Source organism: Punica granatum, chromosome 8 (genome assembly GCF_007655135.1).
Source record: "Punica granatum isolate Tunisia-2019 chromosome 8, ASM765513v2, whole genome shotgun sequence".
Taxonomy (NCBI): domain Eukaryota; kingdom Viridiplantae; phylum Streptophyta; class Magnoliopsida; order Myrtales; family Lythraceae; genus Punica; species Punica granatum.
Genome location: NC_045134.1, coordinates 25675119 through 25690896, shown reverse-complemented (window position 1 = coordinate 25690896; position 15778 = coordinate 25675119). Strand labels below are relative to the sequence as shown.

Here is a 15778-nt window from a genome sequence, read left to right as displayed (position 1 = left end):
ATTGAATCACTGAATCAAAATTGAGGCCCCCAGAATCGGGAGAACCCTCAAACTGGGGATTCTCCCTATTATGGTGGGTGGAGTTAGGACCCCGGCCATCACCCCCGAATGGGGTCAATGGCGTCCTCCCCCTATTGGGATCGCTCACGCCCTTTGTGGCATCGATTTCGTCTAAATTAACAAAAAATTTGACGCCGTGTTAGAATTGTTATCAAATCGAAAGTTTGTGCATTTTTAGGTTAAGGTAAAAAATTTGTGCTACAATTGTTAAAATATGAAAAGTTTGTGTTTTTTTTATTATCAACCTAAAAAATAAAATTTCATAATTTTTGGAGAGACAACAAGATTCACATCATCACGTGGCATTTTCATCCATGATGAACTTGATAATATACTCCATTTGTTTGTAGGCTTTGATGGAAATATTCCAATGAAACCATACTTAAAAAAGGGAAGTTAAATTATAATTATAACTAATTGGAAGAAATACTTACCTTACCTTATTTAATGTAAATAATTAGTGTAGTTTATCATTCATAATCAATTTATAGTATTGAGAGGTGGAAATTAATATTTTTTAATATTATAGTTACTAAAGAAATAAATTTATTGACCCGCAATTTATTTCTCCGCGCGCGCGCACACACATATATATATCTTCACAAAGATATGTTGACCATAAGCAATCTATGTGTATGTAAAAAATTTATTATTATACCCCTATTGATTATGGAAAAGTCAAGTTTATATAATATATAGATTTGCAAGAGTATAGTCAGGTTAATTTTCATCGAGGAAAAAGAAAAATATAAATAAGTGGGCCCTAGAGCTTTGAGCCCAGGGTGAAGCCTACAACTATGATGTGGGCCCAACTTCCACAACTCGTACGTGGCCCATTGGGCCATTCCTTTAAGGACATTTCGAAACTGGAGCTCATTGAGTTTGGGCCTGAAATGGACTGCGCCCAACGTAAGCACCCCCATGACTGGATCCCGGGCCCACCAGGGACAAGGATTTGGAAGTTGGAACAATTGGACAGAGAGAAACCATGGGGCCCTCACCGTCTGATCCCCGAGCTGGTGACGTGTACGGCGGCGATCGGAGAACCCGAAAATCTAGGGCGGATCGTCACTGTCTGATCAAGAGTCACCACGGAGATCGAGAGACACCGGAGCTCCTCCATCCTCCCTCTATAAATAAAGGCTTCCTCTCCCTCTTCGTAACGGTTCTGAGAAACAGAGCGGGCGAATGGCGAAGGCGCGCAAGTCGAAGAACGCCGACGACTCGAAGCAGGAGAACTCCGGCGCGGTGGTCCGCCACCAGAAGCTCTGCCTCTCTGTCGACTCCGACACTCGCCGAATCTTCGGGTTCGCTTCTCTTCCCCCCCTTCCCCTTCTCTCTTTTCTTCCTCCGGCATGCTACTGTGACAGTCGGACAGTCCTTTCCTTACTCAGCTGGCCCTCTCCCTCTCTGAGCTCTCTCCGCAACTGTTTCTAATCCGTCCATCTGATTGAGAATTTCTTCATGCCAATCCTTTCTACTGCTGTTTCCGGCTTTTACTCCATGGCAGGACCTGAAAATGCTTCTTGTTACAGGTACACGGAGCTGGAGATTGTAGTTCCGGATATCGGAATCGCGGGTTTGCATGCGGAGAATTTGGGGATTGCCAGAGTTTTGGTCGATGGAGAGCCCGCTGAGTTTGAGTACTACCCGCACCACCAGAATGCTGATAGTGAGAGGAGATGGAGCTCCGTGACATCATCCAGCTCTGCAGCCGACATTGCGAGCTCGCTCTATCTGTCAGCTCTCGAGAAAGAATTGATCCCTAACTTGTTGATCAATTGCTGCAAGGCTTTCAAGGTTGAAAATGAGATGCAGGAACCATTGGTAGAAAATGGTTCGCATTCACTGGCCGAGCCCAACCAGGTTGTTGCAACTTTTCGCTGGGGAACTGCTTTGTGATGAAACTATCATTTCTGCTTCTACTGCTGTTGGTTGTTTTGAGGTTATAATACCGATTCACGTTGCCTACAGAATGTGAAGGTGATTCGTATTGACTATTGGGTTGAGAAACCGGACGCCGGAATTCACTTTGATGGTAATGTACTACATACTGACAACCAGATTCGAAGAGCCCGTTGTTGGTTCCCTTGTATAGATGAAAACTCACAGCGCTGCTGGTAATATGTGGACCCTCTCTTTTGCTTCCTTAGGTTCTTCAATGGCTCATATTTGGCGACTAAATTGCCATTTCTCCGTCTTTATCTTGTTTTGTTCAGCTATGATTTGGAATTCACAGTGGCTCACAATCAGGTGGCTGTCAGTAACGGAAATCTGCTATATCAGGTGAGACAAAATGGGCTAGAGATGGCTGATTACACTTATATTGTTTCTTTCAGAGCTTTTGGTGTTATTTAAGTGATTGATCATCCTATGGTGAAGACTGCACGCATCATCTGTTCGCTTGCTATTTTGTGCTTAAAATTGTATGAATCTGCATTGTTTGGTGTGAATCACGGATAGTTGAACATAATCATTGTGAAACTGTATACTTCAAACTGTTGTTGGTAAAATGTCGTACTTCCCAGTTCAGTTATTTTCTTGTATCTTGGTATCTAAGAATATTTTATATTACTATCGGGTGCCAAAGAATGGTGACTATTTGTGGCTTGATTATGAGGATCACCCTGCACAAGAATAGGTAGGTTATAAAGAGCATTAGATGCAGTAAGAATATAGAGACTGAGCTGATGTTGGAGAGTTTGTTTATCTTCTTTCTGGCTAGCTTGATTGATAGGATATAATGGAGAAGGATATTCTGGCCTGTTGGTATGAGTTGCTTTGGATAGAACATATGCAACAAAACTTGATGGGTCCTCAGAGAGTTGATCAATGAAGATGATATCCCTGGGATTGTTCTTTGGTATTTAGCGATATGCTTGTGACAGGAGAAAGGATTTCTATATGGTTGAAACTTTTCAATTAGAGGCCCCCTGAGGCGAAGATTACTTTTGTGGTGTTGATCAGTTGTAAGAATTCACCGGTAGAGGGTTCTTTAGAAGTTTTAGCATTTTCCATGAAGATATATTCATGGAAAAAATTCCAGGTTCGGTTCCAGTGGGTGCTTTATTTTGCGGGGATAGCTCAGTTGGGACAGCATCAGACCGAAGATCTGAAGGTCGCGTGTTCGATTCACGCTCACCGCACGCATCTTCGGAGTCGATTCTTGGGGTTGAATCTTTCTTTTAGTTTAGGCATGGAATATTGGAATTATACCCCTTAATCTGATAGCATATGATTCACAAACAAGTAAAATTTTCAATTGCAGGAATGCCAGTAGATTTCTAATGCACTTAACTACTTTTGGGAGATTTCATGGTAACAATGCGGAATATTGCATCACTGAACCCATTATGTGGAAATGGTTTGAAATATTGAATGTTCTATCTCTCTGTGTTTAGAAGAAACAAAGTGGAAAGCACCTGCTTTGCTTTCTGGAATCAAATTGGTTTTCTTTTCTGTCATGCATTTGAGCTTCCAGTTTCTAGGATGTCATATTGTTCTAATGATTAAAAGTTATGGTGAAACAAGACAAAACTGCCTATATGTGTGAAGGATGGCTAAAGGAATATGAGTTGCTTTGTTCTTGAGTGACCAACAATTCTGATATATTTTACCTTTCTCAGTAAAGTCCTTAAGATTTGGTTCTTTCCAAAATGAAAATATCTATGGAGGAGTCTATTTGATCAAATGTCAAAAAGACATTGTTGAGAAAAGATGGATTTTCTCAGATAAAATGGAAATGGGATTCACTTATGTATTTTTGCTTCACTATGTGGATGCTTTCATAATATTTCTCTTGAATAATTAGAATATTGTTTAACTTCCTGGTTGAGGTAACGTCTGGGTGATAAAGCTGCACTGCAAAATTTTCTCTTTGAAGAAGTCTTGCTTTGTGAATATGCTGACTGATTGAACTTGTCTATCGTCCATATATATCATCTATTTATCTTCTTAAAAGATTTACATTCTTGTGTTATGTATGATTTTGTTGCTATTAGTTTTGCTCTTGAAGTATGCCACTTTCAGATTATTGGCGCGCCCTTTCTTTCTGGACAAGATATGCGATTCCAGATAACACTTTCCAATATAAGCTTTGTTACTTGAGCCAGGAGGTTGTCTAGTAAATTGCACCTTGTTTGAACATGCTAGGCAAACCGCATGATAGTGGACCCTTGGTATTTTGGCACTCTTGTCCTCTAGTCCCTGGCTCTTCTTGGCCTTGTCAGGCTGGTTTGTCTGTTTGGCAAGAGTTCCACCTGTGCTTTAGAACATAAATTTATTAGCTTAGCAAGCTGTTTGTTCTCAGGGCACCGATTATGCATTGAAATTTATTCTGTAATACGGTTGTGTATGTTTCTGGAATGAATTTTATTCTTATATTTTATCGGTGCAAGGTGCTAAATATTCCCAGGAATTCTAGGCTTTTAGTTAATTATGACAAATTGTTTATGTGATAGTAAGTCTTGCAACTCTCTTGTAACGTTTATGGACAGATTATAAAGCAAAACTAGTAGATTATTTTCGCTGTGACCTTCGAGATGGTCCTCCTATTATTTATTTATTTATTTTCCCTCCTCCAAATCCTGGAATTTAAAGTGGTGACAGGTTCACTATGTCATCCTATCTATACTGTATGAGATTCTGAGCTAGAACATATATTAATAGCGTTCTTGTCCTAATGGTCACTTGTATGTCTATCCTGTTTTGCAGGTTTTAAGCAAGGATGATCCTCCTCGGAAAGCTTATGTATATAGAGTAGATATTCCAGTTAGTGCTTCGTGGATATCTTTGGCAGTTGCTCCGTTTGAAGTTTTGCCTGACCTCCAGAATGCTCTTTTATCTCACATGTGTCTTCCAGCAAACATAGCCAAGCTTCAGAATACCGTGGGATTTTTCTACACTGCATTTAGGTCCATTCCCACAGATATTACTTCTTTCAGGGACATGCTTGCTTGCAGTGCTTTGTTTGATTATCCCTGATGGATATAATCTGCTTTTACCAGCTATTATGAGGAGTACCTCGGAGCAAAATTCCCATTCGGGTCATACAAGCAAGTTTTTATTTCTCCGGAGATGACAGTATCCTCACTTAGCTTGGGAGCATCCATGTGCACTTTTAGTTCTCAGATTTTGTATGACGGGAAGGTCATTGATAAGGTTTGCCCTTTTTGTAATCCTGTGCTTCTAGTGTGATGAGTCATCTTGACATGTTGATAGCCATGTGTTAATACTTTGAGATGTATAGATGAGCTTTCCTGTGGATTAATTTGTTCATTGAGTGAAGATATGTTGGTGCAGACCATTGACACAAGGATTAAACTTGCTCATGCACTTGCGAGGCAGTGGTTTGGTGTATATATAACCCCAGCTTCCCCAGATGATGGTATTGGGATATATCTTTTTGTTCTCATTTCTGTAGTTGAATGAGATGTTAGATAGTTCCATGCTCTGGAATCATAAATTTGGTGCTGCTTTTTCTAGTGAAGAAAATATGTCAAGAAATTGCTGGAATTATGATGTGTTTATTTGTGTGCCTTGGCAGAATGGTTGTTGGATGGGCTTGCAGTTTTTTTAACGGATTCATATATCAAGAAACATTTGGGAAATAATGAGGCACGGTATCGGAGATTCAAGGTACGTGTTCATTTGGATCAGAGTAAGCAATATGTGCATTTTATCAGAATTAGAATTTTTTGTTGAGAACTTCAGTGGTGTTGAAGTTCAATCTGGTGCTTGTGAGCTAGTAAATTATATTTTTTGGGTTCCCAATGTCCTTGGATGTTCTTTTGTCCTGGTTAGCTTACTAATGAGTTGCATAGACAACGTTCTTGTAAGTTTCAGAGCATGATGTGCTATTGATTTCCTTATTTCTCTTTTTCCGAACATCCTTTTTTGATGGGTGTGACTCCCATTAGGCTTCTTTTTGTTCAAGTACTGGGAATTTCATGAACTCATGTATGTGTCGTAAGGAATTTTAGGTCTCAAGCTCTTCTTCTACCTTCAATATTAATGTATCTCTTCTAATTCCCAAGTTCACATACTGAAATTGTAGTTTGCGTGAGAACCCTGTGCCATTGACTACTAAGAAATATTTTAGTTAAACATTGGTTCGTCTGTCACAGGCAAATTGTGCTGTCTGCAAAGCAGATGATAGTGGTGCTACTACCTTAAGCTCCTCTGCTTCTTGTAAGGATCTATATGGAACCCAGTCCATCGGTTTCTACGGCAAAATAAGATCGTGGAAATCTGTAAGGACCATGTAAAATTTTACTGAATTTTTCAGATGTAGGAGAGCAGCTTAGTTTTTGGTTCTCTTTTGTTCATCATGATATAATCTTCTCTTGAAGGTTGCAATCCTTCAAATGCTGGAGAAACAGATGGGGCCCGAGTCTTTTTGTAAAGTAAGGCTTAAAGCTTTTTTTCTTTACTTTTTAGGATTTGAATTGCAGTGTAAATTAGTTATATTGGCTTGGTATTGATTAGAGAATTTGATGAACAGATTCTGCAGACCATAATTTCGCGGGGTTTGGATGCTACCCACCCCTCCAGAACTCTGAGTACAAAAGAGGTGATTCTCATTCCACTACTATTTTTTGAAGCATCCAATTTTCTTCGACTAATGTGAGGTTATCAATCCATGTTTGTATGGCGGACTATTTATGATTCTGCTGTATTATTGATACAAGTATTTACCTAGAAACTGTCCAAAAGCACATGAGTTGCTATACGTCCTGGTCCGGTTCACTCGTACTTGTCCCACACATCTCCAATGTTTCTAAGTTTCTAAGCACAACTTGTGTAACTACAGAGGCGTCACAAGAGGGGGAGTAAAACGGTGACCTTATAGGAGCCCTACTGTATGGAAACAAGTTATCTTAGGGCTTGTTTATAACCAAATGAAGTGCTGAAATTAATTTTTCAGCACTTGATCCAATTTTAGCTTGTTTGATAAATGCAATTCCAGTTGACTTAACTGATTAAGTTGAGTAAAAAATGCTATGGGTGATGACTTAATCCATTAAGTAGAAAGTTTGTACTTTTTTCTGACTTGACGCGCTCAGTCAAGGGGTATTTTTCTGATATTTGCAGCGGTGCCCCTGAAGTTTTTCGACTTTTCAATTTGGTCAATTTTTCGAAAGAATTTTTTTAAAATTTTCGAAATTAAATTAATTGGGGGGTAAAAGTTGAAAGAAAGAAAATGTTGTGCCCATTATGTAACTAGTATCTAATAATGTAAAATTTTCAGCATTTATTTCACCAAAGAAAATCAACTTAAGTAAATAAGCACTTATTTCATTTAACGCTTAAAAATTCAGCACTTAATTTTAAGCACTTAAAATTAAGCTGGAACAAACACACTTACTCTTTAGTTGTCACTTATTATCTAATTGGTAGTATGTTACTCTCAACATGTTTCATATATTATACTATAAGTCACCAATTATACAGCAAGTAAAATGCTCCTTTAGCTGGTGACTTGTATTCTCAGAATACAGTATAATCAATCAAATAACAAGTCGCTCGTTATATCTGTTCGACACTCTTCTTCGGATGCATGTCTCCCAACCAAATGGAGTGTCCTGAAAAACCACCTTGGCTCCTGAAACATCTTTTCTGCAGGTGCCTCAATATGGAAGTTTTTCTCATAGTAGCTATGTTGCTGAAATAGTAATTGAAGCAGACTAGTACATAATGACTGGGGAAAAGAAATTTCAAACAATGCCTGTTGCTTCACCTGCCGATTAAGACCTTACTGATAATGCGCAGTTCCGCCACTTGGCCAAAGAGGTTGGAAATCTTGAGCGCCCATTCCTTAAGGAATTCTTCCCTAGGTGGGTAGGATCTTGTGGGTGTCCACTACTAAGGTATGATGTCTGAAGAAAAACATATTACTCTCATCCTGCATTTCTTGAAACCTCTCCAAATTCTCTGTGACTTTTTGGTCTTTATCCTTATGTCATTGGGCTTTTTTCTTGAAGGATGGGGTTTTCCTATAACAAAAGGAAGAATATGGTTGAAGTAGCTGTCCTCAGGAGTTGCACAGCTAGACCAGAAGTAGATGCTCCATTTAATGCTAATGCCGACTCTGAAACACAAGAAACTGATATTGGATGGCCTGGGATGATGAGTATCAGAGTGAATGAGCTGGATGGTATGTATGACCATCCAGTTCTTCCAATGGCTGGGGAGATATGGCAGCTATTGGAAATACAGTGCCATTCAAAGCTTGCTGCGAGACGATTCCAGAAGCCCAAAAAAGGTGCAAAAGCTGATGGATCTGATGATAATGGTGATGTAGCACCAGATGCCCGTTCCAGGTTCATCTTGAATTCATAAGCTTTTTTTGCTGATTTTGATTAACTTTTTTTTATGTTTGCTTTGAGCTTATGAATTCCATATCTTCGTGCAGTTCAGAATCTCCACTGCTATGGGTTAGGGCTGATCCAGAGATGGAGTACCTGGCTGAAATTCATCTAAATCAACCTGTTCAGATGTGGGTAAGATACTATTGCCTTTTCAGACTTTTTTTTTTATTTTAATTTTAGTGCAATCTTTAGGTTATTGGTTTTTCCTTTACCAGCTAAGTAGTCATACGGTCACTTCGTCCTCATTTTTTGTCATAAAATATAAGGAAAAACCCAAGAAATTGGCCTGAATATATGGTCCATACTAGTTGCTTTATTTGGGCTCTAATGCGTGAAGTCACAAAATGTTGTACATTACACAACGGGGGCCTCATAGTTTGGGAATGTCCTGCTGTCCTCGTCTTGTTTCATTCACAATGTTTCTGTAAGCCATGTTCTTAATGGTGTGTGGTATATTCTTCATGGTGTCGGTGATATATTAACTTCTCAGACTCTTTTTTTATTTTTTAATCTTAATTTTAGTTCAAAAAACCCAAGAAATAGGCCTGAAGATGAGGTCCATTCTGGTGGCCTTATTTGGGCTCTAATGTGTGAAATCACAAAATGTTGTACATAACAGGGGCCTCATAGTATGTTCTGCTGTCCGCCTCTCTTTTTTATTCACAATGTTTCTATAAGCCATGTTCTTGATCGTGTTTGGGATACTCTTCATTCAGATTAATCAGTTGGAGAAAGACAAGGATGTTGTTGCCCAAGCACAGGCTATTGCAGTCTTGGAACAGTTGCCACATATTTCATTTTCAGTCGTAAATGCTCTTAACAATTTCCTCTGCGACTCAAAGGTTAGTCATTTTACTAATTTTGTCTTAGTATCCTCTATCTGATGCATTTATGATAGAACTAGTTGTGTTCATGAAGGCCTTCTGGAGAGTTCGAATTGAGGCAGCATTTGCTTTAGCAAGTACAGCATCTGAGGTAATGTTACTCAAGATCTTATTCTTTCTGTTTACTCTGAAAAGAGCTTGGAGTGATAGGCTAAATAATGGCATAGCTTCTTTCTTCCCCTGCAACGTGGCGTTGTCTGTTGTTAATGTCAATTACTTGTTCCTAATGTCCTTAGGCTACAAATGGGTTGCTGCTTTTATCCGTTCCTCACATCCTGTTGCTTTCTCTAATAATTTGTTTCCTGTGTAGTATGAGAAATAACTTTTGCTAAATGATCATATAAGGAAATCAATATGATAGATTCCCCCCTTTTAGTGTTTGGATTCTGGCCCCTTGTTCGAGGGTTTTGCTCTTTATTCATGCATGTTTGTTTGCATTATTGTAAAATATTTAGATTTGTCAATCTTGCCCCAGATGTTTGTTGCGCGTTTTGCCAAAAATGGTGGTTGGTTTGTATCTGAGATTAATTTCTTGCCTTCTCTTTATCTTGAAAGACGTTAATGGTTAGTCTTATAGTGGTTGTTATGCACGTCATGTCATGTTTCAGGAAACTGATTGGACTGGGCTGCTCCATTTGATAAAATTTTACAAAGGTCGTAGGTTTGATGCCACCATTGGGCTTCCCAAGTGAGTTCTTCAGCTTAAAAAACTGTTGCAGTGCCTGCTATTCTGGTACTTATTGACGAGGTCTGTTCAATGCTAGGCCAAATGACTTCCGCGATATTCCGGAGTATTTTGTTCTTGAGGTAATGCATAGAGGTAGGATGTATAGTAAGTTATTTTGATGCCACTCTCTGTTGACATTCTTTTCAGTTTGTTATTATAGCTGTTTGAACAGTTATGCCAAAAAAGTGAAAGAAGTAACATGTTTCCGAAAGATGATCATATAAATTTTTGTTTAATGGGATGACAAGGGCTCTTATGCTGCATACTGTTGACTTGCAGTAGATAGATTGAATGACAATTTTTATTATAAATTGCTTTAGGCTATTCCCCGTGCTGTTGCCATGGTGAGAGCTGCCGATGGAAAAAGCCCGAGAGAAGCTGTTGAATTTGTTTTGCAACTTCTTAAGGTACAGCTCAATTGTCTTGCAATGCTTGATGGGTGGCATCAACCTTTTCAAAATCTTGTACCTTAATAGCGGTGTGCTATAGATATACACTCATTTTTCCTTTTTATTCTTTTTGGCCAATGTTTTTCGTCAACAGTGAAATTGGTTCTTTTTGGTAAATAATAAAACTGTCGAAATAACTACAATGAGAAAAACAGTCAAGAGATGTGGAAGACTTTGCACTTATTGTATTTTTTTTCCTACTATTAAATCGGGCTGGAATTCTGGTGGAAAAGTGAGTACTTGTAATTTAGGTAGAATCCCCTTCAGAGATCTGTAATTTTAAAACTAGGGATCTCTCTTATCTCTGTTGCTTGTTATCTCTTGGTTCTCTTACTGTCCCCTTATCACCCTCTCTCTTTAGTTATCTTATTGAGATGAATATCTATTATTGATTCTCTTGTGATCCTCTTGCTACTCTACAGTACAATGATAATAACGGTAATATATACTCCGATGTGTTCTGGCTTGCGGCCCTGATTGAATCTATTGGCGAGCTCAAATTTGGTCAACAGGTTTGTTGTCTAGTTACTTTATACTACATAATGCATAAAAGTAATTGGTTTGAAATTTCTATCTATCTGAATAATCTGTCACTGGTTAAGTAGAACTTCCTATGGGCACCTTGTTTTTGCCGCCTTTCCCTTCTTGAGATCTCATTTTAGTAGTGGCATTTTACTTTCAGTGAGTCTTTGAGTGAACTTCCAGAATAGTGGTTTCTGAGCAGTAGGTCTTGTTCTCGGACAATGCAATCCCATGAACAGTGGTGTTATACATTACTGTTAACAAAATTTTTTTGTTGTGAATTCTGTGTCCAGTATCCGTAGTTAGCTTTGTTCTCTAATACATGTAGAAATTTTTGTCGTTTCTGCGGTATTCATCTTTTCTAAATTTCTCGACAAATATAATGTTGCTTTGTTGTCATGTCAGAGTATCTTACTCCTGTCATCTCTTCTCAAGCGCATTGATCGGCTTCTGCAATTTGATAGGTGATTCCTTTACCAGGCAAATAAGTATTATTTTAAGTTAATTTCTTGGGCTCAAAGTGAACAACTTCTGCAGGTTAATGCCAAGCTATAATGGGATTTTGACAATAAGTTGCATCAGGACATTGTCTCAGATGGCACTGAAGCTCTCAGAATTCATACCCCTTGTAAGTTTCTGTTAATTTGTCTTATGTTTTGGAGAATTCTCTTAGAAGTCCTTATGAATAATCTAAATTTGTTATGTGAGCAGGATCGTGTGGTTGACCTTATTAAACCCTTTAGAGATCTGAAGACAATGTGGCAGATCCGGGTTGAAGCAAGCAGAGCTCTTCTGGATCTTGAGTTTCAGTACAGGGGCCTAGATGCTGCATTATCATTATTTATCAAATATTTGGAGGAAGAGCCATCCCCAAGAGGTTCTGACAAGACACTTTCCTCAGTAGACTAACCACTTGAGTAGGCTTTGTTAAGCTATGGTTTGTATTAAGTTTTCAGAGTTGCTTTCCTGTTCGCCGTGGCAGGTCAAGTCAAACTGGGAGTGCATGCTATGCGATTATGTCAGATGAGAGGGTCTTCTGATTCTGATGATGATATCAACAGTTCGAATCTTGTTGCCCTGGTTCATCTGCTCGAGGGTCGTGTGGCCTTTAACAATGTCTGTCTTCGTCACTCTCTATTCTGCATCTTACAGATCTTCGCGGGAAGGTAGGTGCATGAAAGTAGCCTCCTCGTGTAGTCTAAAGTCTAGTCAACCCCAGAACTTGAAAATTGATTCCGGCAATTAAGTTCTCTTTTGTTGGTCGTGATTGAAAATTGTTGGTATAGTTACTCCCAAGGGTTAAGTTCTTCCTTGCACCCATAGCCCTTGATGAGGCCACTTACTCCGAAAAGAAAGAAAGAAAGCAAAAAAATTTTAAAAAAATTAAAGTTAAAAGCACGCATCTTATTATTTCTCTTTTATTTACTTAATTTTTGAGTATCCCCCCTTGTTACCTGTTCCTGAGTATAGAGCAATGGAAATCTCTAACCATCTTGCTTCCAGTTCTTGAATTTGGGAGTTGAGTGGGTTCTTGATTTCGGCTTTTAAGTTCATCCAATTCTTTTCAGGCTGCCTACGCTGCATGGAGTGCCTAGAGATAAAACACTGCACGTCGGGGATGGAGAAACCGGCAATGAACAAAGGAACATTTTTGGGGCTTTGGTCACCGAAACAAAGCCACCTCCCTTGGAACTCCCTCCTGAGGATGCACCGAATCTTTCATCCTTGGCCGTCCCAGAAACTGCCAAGGAACCTGATACTGTTTCGAGTTGCCATGAGCAGCAACAGAGAAAGCCTCTTGTAAAGATCAAAGTGAAGAGATCAATTGCTTCCAGCAGGGGTGAGGAGGGCGCTGATAATCAGACGGTTGAGAAATCTCAGGGAGGAGGGATCAATGATCATGGTGCTAGTAGCTCAGTTTCAGTGGATGCACCACAGAGGAATATCACCGAGACTGTGAGCATGAGCAACAATCAGAATAACCTCGAAGAAGTAAACTCGTGTCATGACCTGGGTTCTAGAGTGACCGCTAGCATAGGTAGTGTGAAAGTTGCCGGTGAGGGTGAAGATCTTGGGAAGGAATTTCAGTGCACTGCTGATTCAAGTAAGGTCACATACATCTCACAGCTTCAAGAGCCTTCATCACAAGGTCTTCTCGAAGACAGCAGTTTATGCCTAGCCCCCGAAACAGTTGCATACTCAAATTTTCCAACAACCTCAGCTGTTGGGAATCATGACAACAACTCGGTTGCTGGAGCGGAGTCTCCTCATCGTGGGAAGGACAAGGAGAAGAAAAAGAAGAAAGACAAGGAAAAAAAGCGAAAGCGGGATGATCCTGAATATTTGGAACGTAAGCGTCTGAAGAAGGAGAAGAAACGGAGAGAGAAGGAAATGGCAAAGCTCTTGAATGATGAGAAAAAGACGTCTGCAATTGAATTCCCGAGTAAAATTTCTGGGGAGGATAAAGCTAAGGAACCCGAGGTTCAGCCAGTTACTGCTCAGAAGAAAACAAATGAAGTTGGCAATTCGAATGCAGTTCTCACAAAGGTTGATTCCCGTCCGGAGGGATCGGAACCTGCCAGTGCTGCTACAAAGATTCGGATTAAGATAAAGAACAGGCCACTGAGCAAATCCTAGTGATATTTTGAGTTTTTGTGATATTTCGAGTTTTGCTCCATGCTGATTTACTTCAAGTAGCTATGAGTTGAAAAACTCGAAAGAATTTTGTTCATCTATAAAATATACGGCAATGTGCAGAAGTTAAAAGAGTATTTCGTAGTCTCCTCTAGTGTCCTGTCAATAACTATCTGTAAGGAGCTGTGCTCGACACAAGAATCCCACCCCCCTTTCCCTTATCCCGTGACCAATCTTATTTAAGTGTGGAGTTTGCAGGATTTCAAGATATCAAATCTTACAGTCGGTTGAAATGGGATACAGGGAAAGCTTATTAGTACAGTGGCTGTTCCTGTTAGCTTGTAAATGAAGCCGACAGGTAGATTCCAAATCTTCAAAGGCAACATCGTGTTCTCCCTTATTTCGGGGATGCTAAAGGTATGCCGTGCACATTCCTGCTGCAAATGTTAAATTTCTTTATATATAGATTAGCCGTGGCTTGTTAGAGAAGAATATCAAACGAAATGGAAGTAGCTTGCAGTAACTATCGATCGCTTGATTGATATTTGGTTTGGATGGGTGAAAAGCTGAGACTTTGTCCTCCTCTTTTGCAAGTTTTGGGAAAACAGAGACTAGTTTTGAGATATTTCACATTTCTTTTCCATTATCTTTTAAGAAAACAAAGACAGACTAGCAAGTTGTCTGCATGTTCATCCTTAGGGAAGTGCTACTGGCTCCTCCCACAACGGTCCCCTGCGCATATCCGATGGTGGGGAGGCCACGGGGACAGCCCTGGGTCGAGACGGTAGAGAACTCGGTTTTCTTTGTACGAAATAGAAAAGTTGGGTGATCGAACGGTGCTGGAGGGGCGCAGTGCAGTGACCCGAGCACCACAGGAGTAGTTCTCCGTACTAATCTGATATTTTATGGTAGAGACAAAACCTTGAACTGGTCTGCATCTCCGACAAAGCTGCGTCCTAAGTATCTCCTCGTGTCTCATGAAAAGGAGGAGACCAAATTGGCTATTATCATACTACTACTTGATTTGATTAGCCTGCTGTGAAGTTATATGTTGTTTGACTAAATATCAGTTCGGCATATTTGATCGATTAATTTCGATCTTTCGTCTTGATCGAGACGATTCCATTGAGCCTAATCATGGATACACTGGGCCTAGCTTAAGTTTGGTCGAGTGAATTATCAATTGTCTGCCCTAAAATGATTCGAGTAGATATTTTGAAGGGCCCCGCATCGCATCAGTTCCCTCTTATTGGAGTGATCATTGGATATTTTACTTCGGCACATGCAATGATGAGTGCCTACTGGATTCATGAACGGATGCTGGTTCCGTTCTCACGGAACGTACTCGCCGTATCGGATCCGGATCAAGTGGCTCTCGACGTGGCCGCTTTGGATGTGTCTCTCACTTGTTCCGCCCTGGAATATTTACCCGAGCGAGAACTCTTAAGGGGCTTGTTTTACCTCCGGACAGCATGTCGACTTATTTACGCTGATCGAGCTTCCTGGTCTGCTGGGGATGATTTTCATTTGCTTTGCTGTGTCTTACTAACCGAGCTCCATGAAGTCTGGAGGAGACTTTCGGAACTCGACCTAGTTCGTTACATCTTATTATCTCCTCGTTCGATGTAATTGAAACTGGAAAATTCGAGTTATTTTTCACTCAGCAGATACATATGAGCCCGTAGGATGAAACACATGGGCCCTAAAGTTAAGGAGAATTGGGAAGCAACAGAGACAGCAACAACGACGGATGCTGAACTTGAATTTGAGGGGACGAGCTCTTCAATTAAAGGGATAAAATGAATGTTTTTTTTTTTTTTTTTTCGACTTAGATGATGAATATAAAAAATTTCACCAAAATTTAAGAAATAACAAGTGAAATTTTATTTTAGAACGTTAATTGAAATTTTAGGAGCGCGATTGCCGTCTCAATCATCTCTGAGTCCATCATCCTTGGACGGCACAACAACATGGAGGTTCGATCCTAGCTTGGATCGAAGAAGGCTGCCTCCTTATAGATAATTATGAAGAAACAGCCAAATGCTTTGGAGAGCTACCCGAGACTATCTCTAAGCATGCAATAATAACATCCCATATGTACCTAGTTTTTCATTGCACATCAAATTTATTTAT

General features: G+C 39.8%; 1 protein-coding gene and 1 non-coding gene across 2 annotated transcripts; both read left to right on the top strand.

Moving 5' to 3' along the window:
• Window positions 1–1187: 1187 nt before the first annotated feature.
• LOC116187732 (transcription initiation factor TFIID subunit 2) lies at window positions 1188–13911 on the top strand. The gene is made up of 25 exons (XM_031516647.1): window positions 1188–1367; window positions 1596–1926; window positions 2035–2180; window positions 2280–2346; window positions 4774–4973; window positions 5067–5220; window positions 5362–5446; window positions 5606–5697; window positions 6186–6311; window positions 6411–6464; window positions 6563–6631; window positions 7831–7928; window positions 8043–8381; window positions 8474–8561; window positions 9146–9271; window positions 9348–9404; window positions 9922–10001; window positions 10078–10120; window positions 10361–10447; window positions 10912–11001; window positions 11417–11475; window positions 11549–11639; window positions 11723–11888; window positions 11994–12177; window positions 12580–13911. The coding sequence occupies exons 1-25, from the start codon at window positions 1249–1251 to the stop codon at window positions 13646–13648; spliced, it is 4020 nt and encodes a 1339-aa protein (XP_031372507.1). The 5' UTR covers window positions 1188–1248; the 3' UTR covers window positions 13649–13911.
• TRNAF-GAA lies at window positions 3134–3206 on the top strand. Its single transcript has one exon. It is a non-coding gene; the product is annotated as a tRNA-Phe (tRNA).
• Window positions 13912–15778: the final 1867 nt, after the last annotated feature.